We start from the raw sequence: 17,893 nt of genomic DNA, 5'->3' as shown, positions 1-17,893 counted from the left end.
GGCTCCATTGAGTTTATTGGAATGGAATAAAGAGTTCTATCCTCTGCTCTTTGCCTTTCCTTCATTGAGGATTGAAAAAAAATCTATAAATGTCTCGCTGCGGGGCTGTTCCACTTCTCAAGACCTATTCCCCCTCTATGTTACTTTTCCTGGCACTGTGTCAATTTTCCAGCCACTTCCTGGCTATATCCATCCCTTGCCTGCACTGTAGCCTCCATCTTCAATGGAAATTTAAGCTCTCCTGAGCTATTGTTGAGTATTTAGCTCTTCTTGCCTAGAGTGACATCTACTATGGCACTTCTAGGTATCTCTATGCCATGTCCCCATGAAGGCATATGTTCCCCCACGTGCTTCCCATTTTCCAACTCCAGGACTGAGAACAGTAACTGAATCGGCATCATTTTCCAGAAGGGATGCTGGATTATAGTCACAATTCTTTAATTTGTCAGACATGGTTGACATGAATCTTGGTAACTTTATTTTAGTCTCTGATTATAGGCTGTTTGATTCCAAGCTCATCCACTTCTTGGCTAAGATCCCATTTTGATGTTTCTATACATATTCTCTTAGCAGTTCTGTATCCTATCAGTTCTGTCATGAAGAAGAAGCCCTATGTACATGAAATTAATATAAGCATGTGTTCGGGTGACTAGGAATATTAGTATTTGGAGACTTTTGTTTGATGGTCTCTGTCTCTGTGGCTCACCTTGGGAGTTGAGAATTAGTTGATTTTTACAAAGAACTATATTCACCCATTCATGGTGGGAAAGACATTGACATCTAATTAGCAAATGCCTATTAATGTTTAATGAATAAATTTACTTTATTTCCCCATGTAATAACAACAACAACAAGAAGTCACATCTGTGCACCCCTTTACAGTTTCTAAGTGAAATGCTTACTACAAGCAATAGAATGAAGCTTGGTTTCAGTGATTATAATGACTATAACAACCTGCCATTTGAGCCTCAAATCAGTCCTCATACAGGCACGTAAGGGAAATGGCTGGTCACAAATGGGACATTAGTTTAGAAAAGAATATTCAAAGCTCTTGATAATTTGAAAAGCATTTAAAGCCTTACTTAAGCCCAGATTTACTAAGCAATATTATACCACATGCTGCACTGCATTATCTATTCTAAGGAATGGTTACATCCTTGCTATAGTGGTAAAATATTCTGGGGTTCGATGTTACATCATCTGAAAGGAATATGAAGAAACTGGAAAAAATCCAGTTAATCTTTTTTATAGTTAATCCATAAATGGGACTTAAAAATTGAAAAGTAAAACCTACTCTATTTATTCACTCTACCACTTCTTTTAACCATTTGCCAATAAAGTCCATTTGCCAATAAAGTAAAGGTAAATTGGGTGAACTAATACCACTTTTATCGGCAAAAATGGAAACACAGACAATTAATCTCCTCCCATCTCATATCCACATTCCAAATGTATGTCTAAAGGCTCTATAAGCATGGCTGGAAAGTGGTTAAGCAATCTACTGGGAAGAAATCCCCGATTTGGGGGGAGGAGAACAATATGAAAGAGGCAGGGAGAAATGAGGTCTACTGTAGAATTTAAAAGAAAAGAAGAAGAAAAATAAATGAACACAGCATAAAAACCAGTAAAGGAACTGGAATTATTTATTTGGCCTGGGGATCAAGTCTTCAAGAACTTACATAAAGAAAATTACCAAATGATCTTTGAATCATAGAATTTTCAAATTGGAAAGGATTTTACAGGTCACCAAGTCTACCAACCTAATTTCACAGATGAGGAAACAATGGATGAGAGAAACTCTGTAACTAGCCCAAATCACACAGTGATAAAGTCAAAAAAGAATATGGGATCCTGGCTTCTAATCAGCCAATCAACAAACATTTATTATGCAATGGCTTTGGGTGTAAGATATTAGGAATGCAAAACCAAAAATGAAATAATCCTTGTCCTCAAAGAACAGCCAGTCATTTCTCCTTGGAAGGAAAAACAATGGGAAATTAACTTGGCTGCATCTCAAAGGATTTAGTTCAGGCATAAGGAAGAAAAAACTTTAAAGAATGGTTATTAAATTAATTACTAATTATGAAATTATTGAAAATGATTAAGGATTATTATGAATGTTTTACCTAGGCATAGATCTTCATATAATTGAATGCTGTGATAATGCTATCAGGTTCATACTCTCACAATAGTTTTTTACCAGGGACATTATGTCAAAGCAACGTCAACCTTTATTTTAGTTTCATACAGAAAACACTTCTTTATTTCTGGTGGTTCTTACCTCTACATTCCTTTTTATCAGGAAGAAGATAGAAGCCACTCTCACAGGAACAGCGGTAAGTTCCAGGTAAATTTGTACAAATTTGACTACAACCTCCTTTTTTATAAGAGGGATCTTCACATTCATTGATATCTAAAAGAAAGAAGGGAAAGTATTTTTTAAAAAGTAAATCCATATAGGGACATGATTGGGGATATAGACTCTAAAGGATCACTCTATTGCAAATATTAACAATATGGAAATAGATCTTGATCAATGATACATGTAAAACCCCATTGAATGGCTCGTTGGCTATGAGAGGAGGGAGGGAGGAAGGAAGGAAAAGAATAATTAAATAAATAAATTTAAAAAAATAATCACATCTATAAACCTTGATTAAATTAATTAAACATTGGAAAGGGCTCTGTAAAAAAAAACTATTAAAAATCCATTTTTAAATTTCTTTAAATGACTAGGCATTTGGGGGTATGTAGTAAACATACCTTCTTCACACATTGTTCCATACCATCCTGGCTTACAAACACAAATGAATTCGGCTTGGCCATCTATGCAGCGTTCATAGCCAACTTCATTGCAGGGCAGAGGATTGCACTGGTTTGGGATTGCTAAGAAAAGCAAACAATTATGAAAATAAGCAAAAAAAAACGGATACAATCTCTAATAGAAATGATGAAAGGCTATAACAAATAAAGGAAATGATCTCCACCTTTTTAGGGAAGTTTTCATGGCTTCATTGTGTTTATTGGACAAATTCTTTATGGATGGATAGAGGTAGAAGAGACCTTAGTCCAAATCTCAGCCTCATTTTGAAAAATAGGTATAATATTAATAAATATTTAATAAATAAAAATAGATATCATGTACATAAGTATATATAGCCACACAACTAGAAATGGTTACATATAATTATTATATAAATACATTTTTCTGGGAGTGAGGTTATTTTAAGCTTTTCTTTCCTTTTAAAGAAAGTTTTTGTTATTTTTTATTATCACTGCTCACATTGTCATTTTTGTTATCTTTCTCTTCTTCCAACCTTAACATAATATGCCATCTTTGCTATAATCTATACAGCATTTGAAGGATAGTATTTTTTGAAGCCTTGGATGTTTGATTCAGGACATAATCTTTCCAACACAATTAAAGTCCAGTTAGTTAGCAGATCCACTTCTTTCTTCCTGGTCAGAAAATTATTTCCCAACAAAAGCCAAAAAAAATAACATGAATTCATGTTTTATTCGAACCCTACTTGAAATAGGAAGAGAATATTTGGAATGATACAGAAACTTTGCTTATTGCTGATTATTAATTGTTTATTTGTTAGAAATATTGACTGAGGATAATACATTTTCTGGTTGCTCTTTCTTCCAGAGCTGGCATTTCAAGCCAAATACATAGGGAGGTCTGGGGGGGGGGGGGGGGAAGTAGTTTTTGTACATTTAAGTATTTTCTCTATGACTAGACATATCTGTGTCCCATAGAACTAAAAAGCTGAGTCCCTTTTCCTTTTCCTCTTTCTTTGGGGTCTTGTCAAAGAAAGTTACTCCTCTTCAAGTATACCTATTTCTAAACCACTAAGCAATGGAGAACAATTGATTCTCCTGAGTTAAGTAATACTAGGACTCAAATTCAGAGAACCAGCATGGATCTAGAACAAGCCATAAACAAAGGAACCTCAACTATAATACAATCAACAAGGGGTGGTCCAAGCTCTGATGAAGACCTCCAAGGAGGGAAAATCACTAACTCTTGAGGTAAGCCATCATACTCTTGGACAGCGCTCATTGTTAGGAAGTTTTTCTCGACAACAAGCTTCGATTGATCTCTTTTCAACTTCTTTTCATTCTTCCCAGTTCTGCTCTCTGGAGCCCAACAGAATAAGCCTAATTCCTTCTCCACATGACAATCCTTTAAATCCCTGAAGATGATAATCATGTCCACCTTGAGTCTTTTTTTTTTTAAGGTTAAACATGTCCAAGTCTTTCAAATGAGTAACTAATTCTCCACTTTCCATTAGCAGTTCTGTTTGGTTTGGACTTCTTGGAACATCATCCTCTTTCCCCACTGGATACCCCCTTGTGTTCTTCCCTGCCTCACTCCCCCAATCTTCCCAGCTTCCCTCTTTAGATTATAAACACTTTCGAGGACAGTGACTTTCTCTTAAATTTGTATCCCAAGCACAGAGTAAGCATTAATAAATATTTATTGAATAATTCAATTCAGAATCTAATGTGGACTCAAAGACCTTGAACATCCTTCTCTAGATGCTCACTCTCCAGCCTATATTCTTCTTCTTAATTATGTCACTTTGAACTTAACATAATATTCCAGGTGACCATTTAATAACAATGGGACTATCGCCTCTCCAATGCAGATATGCGAACACTCATCAAGATGCCTACATCTTCCTTAAAGAATCACACAGATAGGGAGCCAGCAGGGTAGAGAAGGTAAATAGACCCAAATTAACTTCCCCAAAATTATGATATAATTCCTCAAAATAAATTCTGGAGCTGCCTAACCCACAAAAAATGGGGGATGAAATAATTTTTCAGTCCCAAACAACTTAGAAAACTGACACTGAGAAAGCTGACAAGAAAGATCTATTGCACTGGGGTGAAAGTAGAGTACAAAACAGCACACCAGGCAGGCTCCAACTTAGCAACAGGCTTAGGGATGGCTGGAGCAAGGGCTTCTGGAGTTCTCAGCCACGAATGCTAAAGGGGATTGTATAACTGCTCAGAAGGAGATTACAGTAGTCCCTTCACTGGCTCCGGGTGAAGGTTCTTGTCACATTGTCCAAATACAGATCCAGGTCACAATCCTGGGTCATGGTCTCAGGGTGAGGAGGAATGCCAGCATACATCAGCACGTATGGCCACAGGGCAGCAGGGGACACTGGTCAGAGTTGCAAGGCAGAAAAGAGTGCTTGTGGTCATTTACAGACCAAAGCACAGGCCAGAAGGGTATTAAACACACCTCTCCTTATAGCATACTACCTTGGAAGAACTGAAAGCTTATAGATCCCCAGAGTTAGCTGTGATGGTAGCTGTACAAAAAACCTGAAGTAGAGCTCCTTTCACCACAGTAATAGAGGCCAAGTTTTTTAAGTTAAAAGAAAAAAGGTTGGAAAATGATCAAATAACATAAAAAGAAGCTCAACATAAAAAGTTATTATGGTTATGAGGAAAACCAAAACACAAACTCAGAAGAAGACAACAAAGTCAATATTGCTGCAATTAAAGCCTCTAAGAAAAATAGGAATTGCTCTCAAGAGCAAAAAGAATTAATGGATGACCTCAAAAAGGATTTTTTTTTCATCAAATAGGAGATGTAGAAGAAACATTGGGAAAATAAATGAAAATGATACAGAAAAATCATGAAAAGAGTCAACAGTTTGGTAAAGGAAGCACAAAAATTACCAAAGAAATTATTATTTTAAAAAATAGAATAGGCCAATTGGTGAAAGAAACACAAATATCCACAGAACAGAACTCCTTAAAAAAGCAAAATTGGCCAAATGGAAAAAGGATATATAAAAATTCACTGAAGAAAAGAACTATTTAAGAGGTAGAGTTGGACAAATGGAAAAGGGGGTACAAAAGTTTCTTGAAGAAAATAGTTTCATAAAATTAGAATTGGGCAAGTTGAAGAATCATGAGGGAGATTTCATGAGTGTTGGACCTAGAAAATCCCTTCTCCCTCCTCTCTCCTCCATTTTCCCTCCCTTCCCCCTTCTTTTATTTCTTCTTCCTTCTTTCATTTCAGAGATATGTAATATATAATTTATGGCCTCCATTTTAAAGATCAGGAAACTAGGACAAAGAGAAGTTAAGTGACTTACCTAAAGCCAACACTAGTTAAGAATCGAAAGCAAGACTTGAACTCAGGTCTACCTTAGCCTTAACCATATTATATCTCATCTGGAATTGTTGAGAGTAGAAATGTAAAATGATTGATAGATTTATTGAGAAGTCTGAATCTACAGGATTTGACAATCAACTGTATGTAGATGAAAGAAAGCAAAAAATCAGTCAGGACTCTGAGATCACAAGTCTGGGAAGTCGGGAGGACATTGATCCTATTAAAAGAAATAGGAAGGAAGGAAGGAAGGAAGGAAGGAAGGAAGGAAGGAAGGAAGGAAGGAAGGAAGGAAGGAAGGAAGGAAGGAAGGAAGGAAGGAAGGAAGGAAGGAAGGAAAAGGAAGGACACATTTTAGAGGAAATACAAATTTGTTTTTTGTAGTGTTGAATTTAAAGTGCTCCCAGGATATTTAGATGTAAATAGTCAGCATATAGTTGGAAACATAGTACTAGGGCTCAGGGAAGAGTTTAAGAGTAGGGATATAAACTTGAGAGCCGTCTATGGTGAAGTCAACAAAGGAAGCATCTAGAGAGAGACATAAGTCAGCATCCCATTCTCTATATTCTGCTGCTACTATATACAATGGCATTATATCTTTTGCAATGTTACTTGGGATGAGACTTCACTGATTTTTTACACTAATAAAGAAAGAGTTCCTGTGTCTATTCTTATAGCTGAATAAATCTGCTTATTCTTGCTTTTTGTAGTGTACTTCACGAGGAACCCATTTATGACAGAAGCAATGAAAACAGGAAATTGTTAAACTTTGATGATCTTTTTTTTTCATGCCCTAAAGAGAAAAGTTTTTTTGTTTGTTTGTTTTTTAAAATTTAGGCAGCTAGATGGCACAGTGGATAGAAAGTTAGGCCTGAAGTCAGGAAGACTCATTTCCTGAGTTTAAATCTGGCCTCATACACTTACTAGCTGTGTGGTCCTGGGCAAGTCACTTAACTTTTTTGCTTTAGTTTCTTCATCTGTAAAATGAACTGGAGAAATAAATGACAAACCACTCTAATATCTTTACCAAGAAAACCTTAAATGGGGTGATGAATCGTCAGGCATGTCTGAAACAATTCAACAATTATGCAAAGGCTTTAGCTATCCCGTGCTTACTAAATTAGATTCTGTTAAAAAAAAATTATCTGTCCTCATAGAGACCTGCCTTTTGAGTTCTAATCATCGAAGATATTTGCTAATAAATTGAGAAAAAAATATGTGGAAGGTATTTTGGGAGCAATATTCTTTTTCTCCATTTTCTAGAATTAAAAAAAAAAACATTTTGATGGAGACTCCATAGTAGAGGAAAATACTTTAGACGCAGACAGAATATCCTGGTCCCTGCCTCTGGTATTTATTAGCCGGGTAACAATGTGAATTGATTTACCTCATAAGAGGAATAGCATTTGTATTATTTATCTTACTATGCTGTTTTGTGGAAAGCTCCTTATGAATTGCAAGGTGCCGTACCAATAGGATCTGGTCCCAAGAGTGGCCTCAAGACGCTGCAAGATAAATCCCAGATTTCTCTGGTCCAGGGAAGTGCTGATGCCATTTTCTCTTATAAACTGGACCAGGAACTCTGGCAGCTTCAGAGTTTTAGAGAGTTGCTCTGGTACTGAGAGGTCAAGTGTTTTGTTCCTGGTAGCACGAGCTAGTACGTGTCAAAAGTCGTGGGTAATCTCAGGCTGTGAGTTCAGTTCACTCTCAGTTATGCCCGACTGTGTCTTGTGTGTCCGTAGATCTATATAACCTTCTGTATACATGACCTCATTGCCACATTCTTGCTAAATCACCATTCGAGGCATATTGTCTGAATTTTTCAGATGAACTAAATGAGCTAAAGAAAGGATAAATAACTGGCCACACAAGCTGTCAGACTCGGGCTTTGAACCTGGAGTCTCCTGATGCCACGTGTATGTAAGATGCCATTGATCACGCCTACCACGTCTTCGTGTGTCCTTGGTAATTCCTACATCATTTATATAGAATCCATCAAAATAAAGCTACACGGAAGAAGGTTTTTGAAAGAAATGGCTGAAAACCTTCGCCCAGAGCTGTTCAGTTTAATATGAAAACTGCTATTTAAAAAAGAAAGCTGCGCGATTCCCAGAATTAAATGAAAAACGGGAACATCTGCGCCTCGATCCTGTCCGTACGGCAGCATCGTAACAACAGTTAACTGTGAGTGCTTCGCTTCTTGGATCAATACGAGGATGCGTGACGTTTCCTAATGCTTCAGGGCGAAAAAGACGAACCAACTCAGCCGGACTGGAGTCTTTCGGTTGGTTTTTCTTACTCTTTGCAGTATTGTTCACGGGAATTTTTTTAATCGTTTCTGTAAAGACTGATTTGCTGTTGTCTAAACAAATTGTTTGTGTCTCTGCTTCCATGCATCACGTTTAACGCCGGGCACAGAACGAGGAGCTTAATGCTTGCTGTAAAAATAATGCTGCAGCCACTTACCGTTGACGCAACTTCTCAGGTCTGTGTAGGCGTTGGTGGACTGCCGGGCGGCTACGAATGATCCCACTCGGAAGGAGCCGAGGCAAGCTACAAAAGCAACAATTTGTTTGCAATTTAAACGCTTCCCAGCCACGAACCCATGATGGAGATTATGCCTAAGACATAAAAGTATGTCCCTAATAGCTTGCAGCATTCAGCAATTAGACAGTCTTACCAGGGATTTCTATCGACCTTCCAAAAAGGAAGAATTTGGAGAAACGGAAAGATGGCAGGATTAATTAGGCACAACATCACACTTACTGCAGCCAGACTACTTATAGCCTGAAGCATAGCTTTGACTTCAAAAGGGGAAAAGACCTCAGACAAGAAAGAACATGGGGGGCAGCTGGGTGGCTCAATGGATGGAGAGCCAGGTCCAGAGATGGGAGGTCCTGGGTTCAAATTTGGCCTCAGCCACTTCCCAGCTGTGTGACCCTGGGTAAGTCGCTTAACCCCCCTTGCCTAGCCCTTCCCACTCTTCTGCCTCGGAGCCAATACACAGTATTGATTTTAAGATGGAAGGTGAGGGTTTAGAAAAAAAAGAAGAAAGAAAATGGAGCCATCCTCAGTTTGAATACAATTGACTTGAAATTGTGTGTAAAGTTAAGTTTATTTATTCCGTAAGCTTGACTGTGTGGTTATTCTTTACAATTTAGGGTTCCTCCTTTGTTACATAATTAAGAAGAAGCAGAATACTGCAAATAGCTGAAAAACTGAGTAGTCACTGTGGATGGAGGACAATAGAAAAACAGGATGACTATAAAGCAGTCCAGGGTGATACAAAACAGGATGGCCTGATATATCCACGGGTGATCAATAAGCTGGGAGTGATCGGTGTGAGAGTTGAGCCCCTGATTGCTTCAGAAGTCATGATTATGACATCACGTATTACTATGTTCCTAATGATCACCCTAAACTATCAAGAAAACGTTCAACTACATTTCAATATCTGTTTAAAAACACAAGTTTAGAACATTTTCATCAGAAATGGCTAAAATTTTTTCAACGTTTGCACCTTAAATTCAAACTGTCTTTTTGGAGGTTAGGGGACCACAAAATACCTTAATCCCTAAAGATGCCAGATAAATGAGTATTATTTTCATTTTTATGCCCTTTAAATCTAATTTCTTTGATAGTTTGAAAGTCCAACTAAAAAGATATAATTTACATATATTTACATATATTGTGTACATATATAATATGCATATGCAATATATGATTGCTATTTGCTGTGTATTGATTTTTTTTAAACCCTCACCTTCCTTAGAATCAATACTGTGCACTGGCTCTAAGGCAGAAGAGTGGTAAGAGCTTGGCAGTAGGGGTTAAGTGACTTGCCCAGGGTCACACAGCTGGGAAGTGTCTGAGGCCAGATTTTTGGACGTATTGATTTTGAAATGCCTATATCTCCACTTTGAAAAGTCCAATTGACTTAGAAATGTAGAACTAGAGCCTATGGGAAGTATAAAGCTGGACGTGTAGTAGCCACTTGATAATCTCTGATTGAGTCACTAAAGGAGCCTAGGACAAAAAGCAGGAACCATGCCCCAAATCAAAAATTGAAGATAAATCTAGTTATAGGAGGGAGAGTCCCCTTCTGGGTAGACCCCAGAACCCCACTGTGCTACAGTTGGGTAATTTATCAAGGGGGGAGAAGGAGTGAAAATGATAAAGCTTTTCATTTTGTAGCCTCCCATTTAACTCATTGTTCTTGCTAAATTGGCGCTAAACTCAGGATTATTTTTGGTCCCCTAATTTCTAGTAACCTCTAAATCTTGTTGCCATGGAACAAAGTGCCTTTCCCATATTTATAAACTAAGGGAGCTTCTTATCATGAGATTTAGGTCCTATTGATTGCTCCTAACTGTTGGTATTCTGGACCAAAGCACCACTCTGTTTTCTCTAGAAGAAAAAAATGTGGCACCCTTTTTTCTTTAGTTAAAAAGTCCTAGGACTGGTCAACTCTCTTCTCTGAACTTTCTCACTACTCCAGAATAACTAAGGCTTTTTTTCCCCCTCCTCTTTATCATTTTTCTCTTCTCCCTAAAAATAGCATATCACTCCTCTTTTAGGTGTCATTTATTTTCAGTCAGTCATCAAACATTTATTAATATGATCTATGGCCACATGGTATCCAAGGTCCCTTGTGACCCTAAATCTGATTTTTTAAGCTCCAAGCTTCCCAACCTGAGATTCCTGATTAATCTGGCCTTTTTTTTCCTGTTGAAAACTCATACCTTCACATGGGTCTCCAGTCTTAACCGATAGTTTTTCCTATGTTTGGTATTAATTTCCAACATTCCAGGATCCACAATTTAAATTTCAAAAGAAACTTTAAGAAGCTTAAGAAAAAATAACATCCAATCATCCCTGGCTCAGTAAGGGCTCTGTCAGGATAACATAGAAAGTAAGGAACATGAAAGACACTTTATGATCTCTGGAATATACAAAGCTGGACATTTTAGTCAGAATTGACCTTATCTACCTCATATACTCATCATGCACCTCTCAGGACAAATGGCAGCCACGAGAGTGTTTTGCTTTATTTTTAATGCTGAAGATTTTTTGTCCATTAAGGAAATGTTATCCTACCTTGAAGGCCAAAGATCATTTGAGACCTCAGAACACTGTGTGTCAGAGAGGCCTTATTTGGGAGTGTGAATTGGGAGGAAGACTAGGAGGTGCTCAGGGAAAGGACTGCTGTGTATAAAGCATACGAGGGGGCAGGCAGATTTCTCCTAAAGGGCAAAGACCCACCCCGTTAGGAAAACTACTTAATGAACTTAGAGAAACCCAGTTAAAGGTTTGATGAATGAAAAAAAAAAAAGTAATGCACAGGATGGCATCCCTACCTATCAGTGGGGCCAGGTCTCCTCCCCTCTCCTTAAAAAATCGTTTGCCCAACCCTGACATGCCCAATAACTGTTATCTGAGTAGCTGAGAGCTCTCCTCCCTTCCTCCACTAAATTCTTTCAAAGAAAATTCTAGTCTAATTCTTTTTCCTTGCAGTCACCCATTTCAATGAACCTTGTAGTCCTGAAACCAGAATCTCAAAGATTATCAAGGATCTTTTCTCAGTCCTCACCCCAAAGCCATGCTGTCTGGATAGGGAAGGCGGCTAGTACCAATGTAGAGGGCCCATCATATGGAGCCTGTCCCAGACTCCAGCCTGCACTCCTCAGCTCATCTCACCATCTAACCCAAGCCATTATCTTGCATTGTTTGCTTCAGAGGAGAAAACCTTCAGAATGCTGGGGGTACCTTAATCCACTCAGCATCCCTGGGGGCCATTGGCTAGTGAGCAAGCAACCCCCCAAATCTGCATCCAATGGCCATTCCTGCTAGCCAAGGCCTTCCCACTTTCTGCACTCACAGCCCCTGTTCTATTTTCCACCGCTTCTCTGAACACCTAAAATGTATCTTCCATTGAGTCTGGAAAGGGCACATCAATGGACTCCCCATGGCTTCACTCACCGTCCCTGTGATTTTCCAAATCAAAGCTGAGTTCCCAAACTCACACACCTTCCTGAACTTTTCCTATAACAATGACCACTTCTTTCTATAAGCTGTCTTCTCCTTCTAGGACATAAGGAAGCTCTTTAAGGGCATAATTTTATATTGTATTCCTAGGTCTAAGGCACAGTGCTCTGACATACATAAATGCTTGTATTCATTCATTGATTCATTTCTTGAATTTTCCACAGCTTTTGGCACTCGACCACCCTGGTCTTCCTAGGTGCCCTCTGGTCCCTCGTCCGCCATGACACCACTGATTCCTGCACCTTCTTCTTCTACCTGTGTGACCTTTCCTTCTCAGCCCTTTACTGGTTCATTGTTCACCTTCCATTTCATAGTTTTTATATTTCCCACAGCTCTTTTTTCTCCTTCTTCAGCCTTCCATTCTTCTTTCTACTCTCTCACTTAGTAATATCATTAGTTCCCATGGATTCAGTTATATGGATGGTTTCCAAATCAAAATGTAGTCCTCATCTCTCTCCTTAAGACTAGTCCCATATTGGTCTGCTGGACAACTCCACCTGGATGTCCCTCTTGCATCTCAACCATGTTCCAAACTAAACTCATCATCTCCCCTAAGCCTGGCTTCCCAAATTTCCTCATTTCTGTTGAAGGCGCCATTATCTTTCCATGGAACACTGAAAACTTCATAGTCACCTTCAGCTCATCTCTTTTCCAATCACAGAGGCTCATATCTCATATTACGTGAAAGAGACCTATTACTAGTGGTCGATCATATATTATATTATACAGCAAAAATATATTCCTAAATTACTATGAGGAGGTATAAGCACTGTGAAGAGACATAACCAAAAAATACAAAATGCCACCGAGAAATTCAAATCCAAATGTATGAAACTATCTTACAAAGACAAAGGATGGGAAGATGTCAGCTTTCTTGGGTGACAAGATGATTACAAAGAATTAGAGAGCATAAATGGGAGGTAGCTTGAATTCGGTGATCTCTAAGGTCCCATTTTTAATGATGGTCTTTGGAACTTACCTAAATATAACGGATAAAAATAGTTCTAGAAAAAAAAAGGAGAAAATATTTCTTAGTAAATTTAAATTGTACTACAGTTACAATTTTCATTTTAAATTACAGGACAAAAATATATTGAATATTATTAATACTTTTACATTAAAATATTACTATAAATGTCATCATAATAAGAAACCTGCATCCCATGGTCAGTGATGCAAATTGATGGTAAGTTATATTGATCAATTAATTCAATATCTGTGCCTTCTTAAGTTAAAAAATATTCTAATTATTGCATGAATAATAATAGATAGCATTTATATAGCACTTAAAGGTTTGCAAAATGCTTTACAAATATCATCTCACTTGTTCTTGCCCATTTATTTAAAAATTTGCCCATTTATCATTGAGGATCAAAGGACCATTTGGTGTATCATATGCTATATCTTTCAGACTAACTAGGTTCAATGAAGTTAAATAATAATAATTCAAGTCTACATTCATTAAAATTCATAATCATTTGTTTTCATTTTATCTTTATAAAGTCCCCAGTGTATAAGTAATTTATGTTTTTTATTTGTAAGTTGGTTTTGAAATATAAAAACATTTTCCCTTAGAAAAAGTGTTATATACAGTTGGGTTGCCAGGCTAGTCTGCAAAAGCTTATTTGGCCCAAAATGCACCTGCAGGATAGAGTTATTCCATTAAACATAACCACCATATTTGACAGTGTTTCTGAGTTACATCCCAGGCATACTTCTCGCTCTTCTGTGCCCCAGCAATGGAAACTGGGACTCCTCTGCTTCCTAACCATTGTTGGTAGCCAGGGGGTATTGGGGAAGAGAGACCAGAAGGGTAAGAGGAAAGAGCAGGCTTCTGCAACTAGGAAGTCTGGGTCAGGGACTCTAGGGTAAAGTTTAGGGCGGAAGAGGCTAAAGAAGAATTGCAATTGAGCAGGTGGACTAAGAAAGGGGTTCTTAATATTTTTTAGGTCATGGATCCCTTTAGCCATGTGATTAAGTCCGTGAATTCCTTCTTAGAATAATGTTCTAAAACACATAAAATAAATAAGATTATGAAGGAAAGTAATTTAATAGAAATAAAGTAGCAATTTTCCCCATCCCAGTTCATAGAGCCCTGAAATCTATCCATGCATCCCTCAGATTAAGGATCAGAGCATCTTGAATCTAGTGAGGGGCTAAGAGTTGAAGTGGAAACCATGAGAAACAGAAGTGAAAGTTGGGATGTGTGTGGAGTTGGGGGGATAGAGAAGGGTGGGGGAAGGGGATAAGTATTTTATAGCACCTACTGTGTACTAAATGCTTTTTACAAGTATCTTATCTGCTCCTCAAAATGACCTTTGCTAGACAGTACTATTATTATCATTATTTTATAACTGAGGAAACTCAGGCAAAAAGAGGTTAAGTGACTTGTCCAAGGCTTCATAGCTTGTAAGTATCTAAGGCTGATGAGGCTGAATTTAAACTCCATTTCATCAACTCTGGCCTCAGATAATTCCTAGCTGTGTGACCCTGGACAAGTCACTTGACCCCCATTGACTAGCCCTCACCACTCTTCTGCCCTAGAACCAATGCCCAGTATTGATTCCAAGATGGAAGGTGAGGGTTTAAAAAAAAATTAAAATTAAAAAATAAACTCCGTTTCAGAACTAGTCCTCTTATCTGCTTCTAAAGGAGGGATAGAAAGGAAGTTGCTGGCAACTCGTGTAAAGAGGGGATTGAGCACAATCTATTTCACTCCCCCATTTCCTCTTTGGGTCAGGTTTCAAATGAGCACAAACATAAATACGACACAAGGGAAAGCATGCGAACTCTGGAATCCGCGGACCTTAGGTCAGGTCCTACCTGTGTAACTTCCCTGAGCCTTAGCCTCACCATCTGTAAAATGAAGAGGTCGAAGTAGGTGGCCTCTGAGATCCCATCTAGACTTAGGATCTTATAATCTCAGATTGACAGATTATGGAAGAATCAGAAAATGATGGGTTTTCCCCCTCATCTTCTCCCCCCAAATCTGCCCTTCTTTCTTCCTTCCCCATTTTCCCTGCTCCCATCTCTTCAGAGTTATTACTGAGGAGTAATAACTGGGCTGGAGAAAAGAGCTTAAAAGAATCATCTGTATTTGTAAACATATATAAATACGTATCTCGTTCTAGAGTTCCCTTCTTAATTTCGTCCATAAAAGGGTTTGTTCGGTGTGTTCTCACAAGGATTTGTGAAGCAAGCTGCTTCAACAAAACTTAGTAGAAAGGGAAACAAAGTTTGCATTCATTTAGTGTTATATTTTTCTTCTACAACTTATTTGCTTCTAATGCCAATGTCCAAGAACATCCGGACATTAAGATCAGTACATGTGCAGTCGTAACACTGGAAATGTATTATTAACAATGTATACATAAATATATATTTAGAAATGTATCACTGAGGCTGCTGCTCTTTCTTCTCTCTTTCCCTGCCTCCTTCGGGTCCATCCCACTTTGCACTGACAATGACTTCTTGGGAAAGAATGTAAGAGGGCTTGGACTAGAGGTCCTCTGTGGTCTTTTCCCGTTCTGGGGAGATCTCGTCGAGATCGACAACTCTAGAAATCCAGAATTGGAAGCCATCGGGTGCCCTTACGTGTTTACCAACAAGCTCTTTAAAAATAGCGAGTGCACGGCGCCCCTTTAAGCGGAATATGATCATTAACATTTCCTCCATGACTTTCTAAACGCTAGACGCCTGCAGGATAACAGGTCCGGGAGGAGAAGCCTCTAGTAGTGGCCCCTCTCTGACACCAGCCCAGCCCGGTACTCTGTGTTACAAACGTAAGGCTGGTTGCCACAGAAGGGACCACCTTAATGAGCTTTATTAAAGCTAGATGAATCCAGTGAGGCTAGCAAGTTCCCCTTATTAGGGCTTCCCTCTGCGGCTGGAAAAATGAGCTTATTCCCTTCAATAAGGGCTTTTGTTGTTGTTTTTTGCCAGTTTCTTTCTGTCTTGTGTTTCCACCATTTCAATCCAGGTCACCCTCTTACCGTCTCCGGATCATTTTCAAAGACCTCTCTGGCCTCTTCCTTGTTGCATAGTTCTTCGATGCACTCTCGTTCTAGATTGCCCTTCTTAGTCTCTTCCATGAAAGTGTTTGCTCGGCGTTTCCTCACAAGTATTTGTGAAGCGTGCTGCTTCGACAGAACTTGGGAAGGAAAAAAAGAGTTTGCATTAATTCATTCTCATAGTTCTCTCCTACGACTTGTTTGCTGCTAATATCAGCGTCCCAGAATATCGGGACGTTAAAATAAGTACACACGGAGTCTTAAAACTGAAAATACATTCTTTTTTGTAAGTTAGCTCACATATTTACACAGGACAACACACTTGTCAGTGGACTCATTTAGGGAATTAGCCTCATGTCTTGTCCACAATATCAAACAAGTTCACATGCCAAAATCCTACCAAAAAAAAAGTATTTGCTTTGCCTTCACTTTCTCAATTGCCATTCACTCTTAACCTCTTCCAGCCTAGCATCCAACACATCAGTCCCTGGAAATTGCTCTCAACAAGGTTACCGAAGACGTGAATGGGTAGCTAAGTGGTACAATGGATAGAATTCTGGGTATGGGATTAGGAAGACTCATCATCATGAGTTCAAATCAGACTTCACACACTTAGTAGCTGTGTGACCATGGACAAGTCACTTAACTCTGTTTGCCTCAGTTCCTCATCCGTAAAATGAGCTGGAGAAGGAAATAGCAAAGTATCTCTGCCAAGAAAACCTGGGTCATGAATAAGTTGGTCATAACTGGGGTCACAGAGATAATATGAGTCATGAAGAATCAGAAATGACTGAACTAAACAATAACAAACTATATGAAACAAATAGTCATTCAGTCTCCATCTGAAGACCAACAGGGGAGAAAATCCACTAGCTTGAGGTGATCCATTCAGTTTTTCATAGCCCCCAATGGCTAAAAAACTTTTTCTACCATTTTGCTTAGATTTACATCTTTTGAACTTTCTCCAATTGCTCCTGGTTCTGCCCTCTAGAGTCAAACAAAATCCTTTCAAATAGTCGAGCACAGACATTATATTCCCAGAGTCTCTATTTTCTACAATAAGCACGTCCAGTCCCTTTAACTAATATGCCTGATCTGACTTGGACTCAAAGCTCTTCACTATCCTGACTGCACTCCTCTGGACACTCTCCAACTTAGAGTCATTCTTTAACCATGGCATACAGACCTGAACACAGCCCAGATGAGGTCTGATTGGGGCAAAGTACAGTGAGATTATCACTTTCTAATTCCTGGAAACTATGCCTCTCTGAGGATATCCAAACATCACATTAGTATTTTTGCCTGCCACTTCATACTGTTGACTTATAACTAAATACCCCTAGATCTTTTATTTTTCTTCTTAAACAATTCCCACCCTAGCTAACCATGCCTCCCTTCTTATAGCTGTAAAATTGATTTTCAAAAACTCAAGTATAAATGAAACCTAATGGATTTCACCTTATTAGAGTCAATGTTCTGGATTAGCAAGATCTTTTTCAGATCCTCTAACTCTACTATCTAGGGCATTAGCTATCCCTTCCAATGAATCAATCAATAAACATTGATTAAGCATCTACTATGTGCTAAGAACTCAGGATACAAAAAAATGCAAAAAAAGATTTCCCATTTTTACTATATATTGCTTGCCTATCTGGTGGGTGGGGGAAGAGGGCAGGAGGGAGAGAGAAATTTTGAA

At 38.5% G+C, this 17,893-nt stretch overlaps 1 protein-coding gene across 1 annotated transcript in view; it reads right to left on the bottom strand.

Moving 5' to 3' along the window:
* Positions 1-17,893, bottom strand: part of PROS1 (protein S) — an 85,543-nt gene that overhangs the window by 32,202 nt on the left and 35,448 nt on the right. The window contains exons 2-6 of the mRNA XM_007500789.3: positions 16,180-16,337; positions 13,167-13,191; positions 8,609-8,695; positions 2,764-2,886; positions 2,282-2,413 (exon numbers count right to left, since the gene is read on the bottom strand). Of these exons, the coding sequence (XP_007500851.2) occupies positions 2,282-2,413; positions 2,764-2,886; positions 8,609-8,695; positions 13,167-13,191; positions 16,180-16,337 (525 nt within the window). The remainder of the gene's footprint in view (positions 1-2,281; positions 2,414-2,763; positions 2,887-8,608; positions 8,696-13,166; positions 13,192-16,179; positions 16,338-17,893) is intronic.

Source organism: Monodelphis domestica, chromosome 8 (genome assembly GCF_027887165.1).
Source record: "Monodelphis domestica isolate mMonDom1 chromosome 8, mMonDom1.pri, whole genome shotgun sequence".
Taxonomy (NCBI): domain Eukaryota; kingdom Metazoa; phylum Chordata; class Mammalia; order Didelphimorphia; family Didelphidae; genus Monodelphis; species Monodelphis domestica.
Note: the sequence above shows the minus strand (reverse complement) of the source record. Positions and strands in the feature narration are given on the sequence as shown.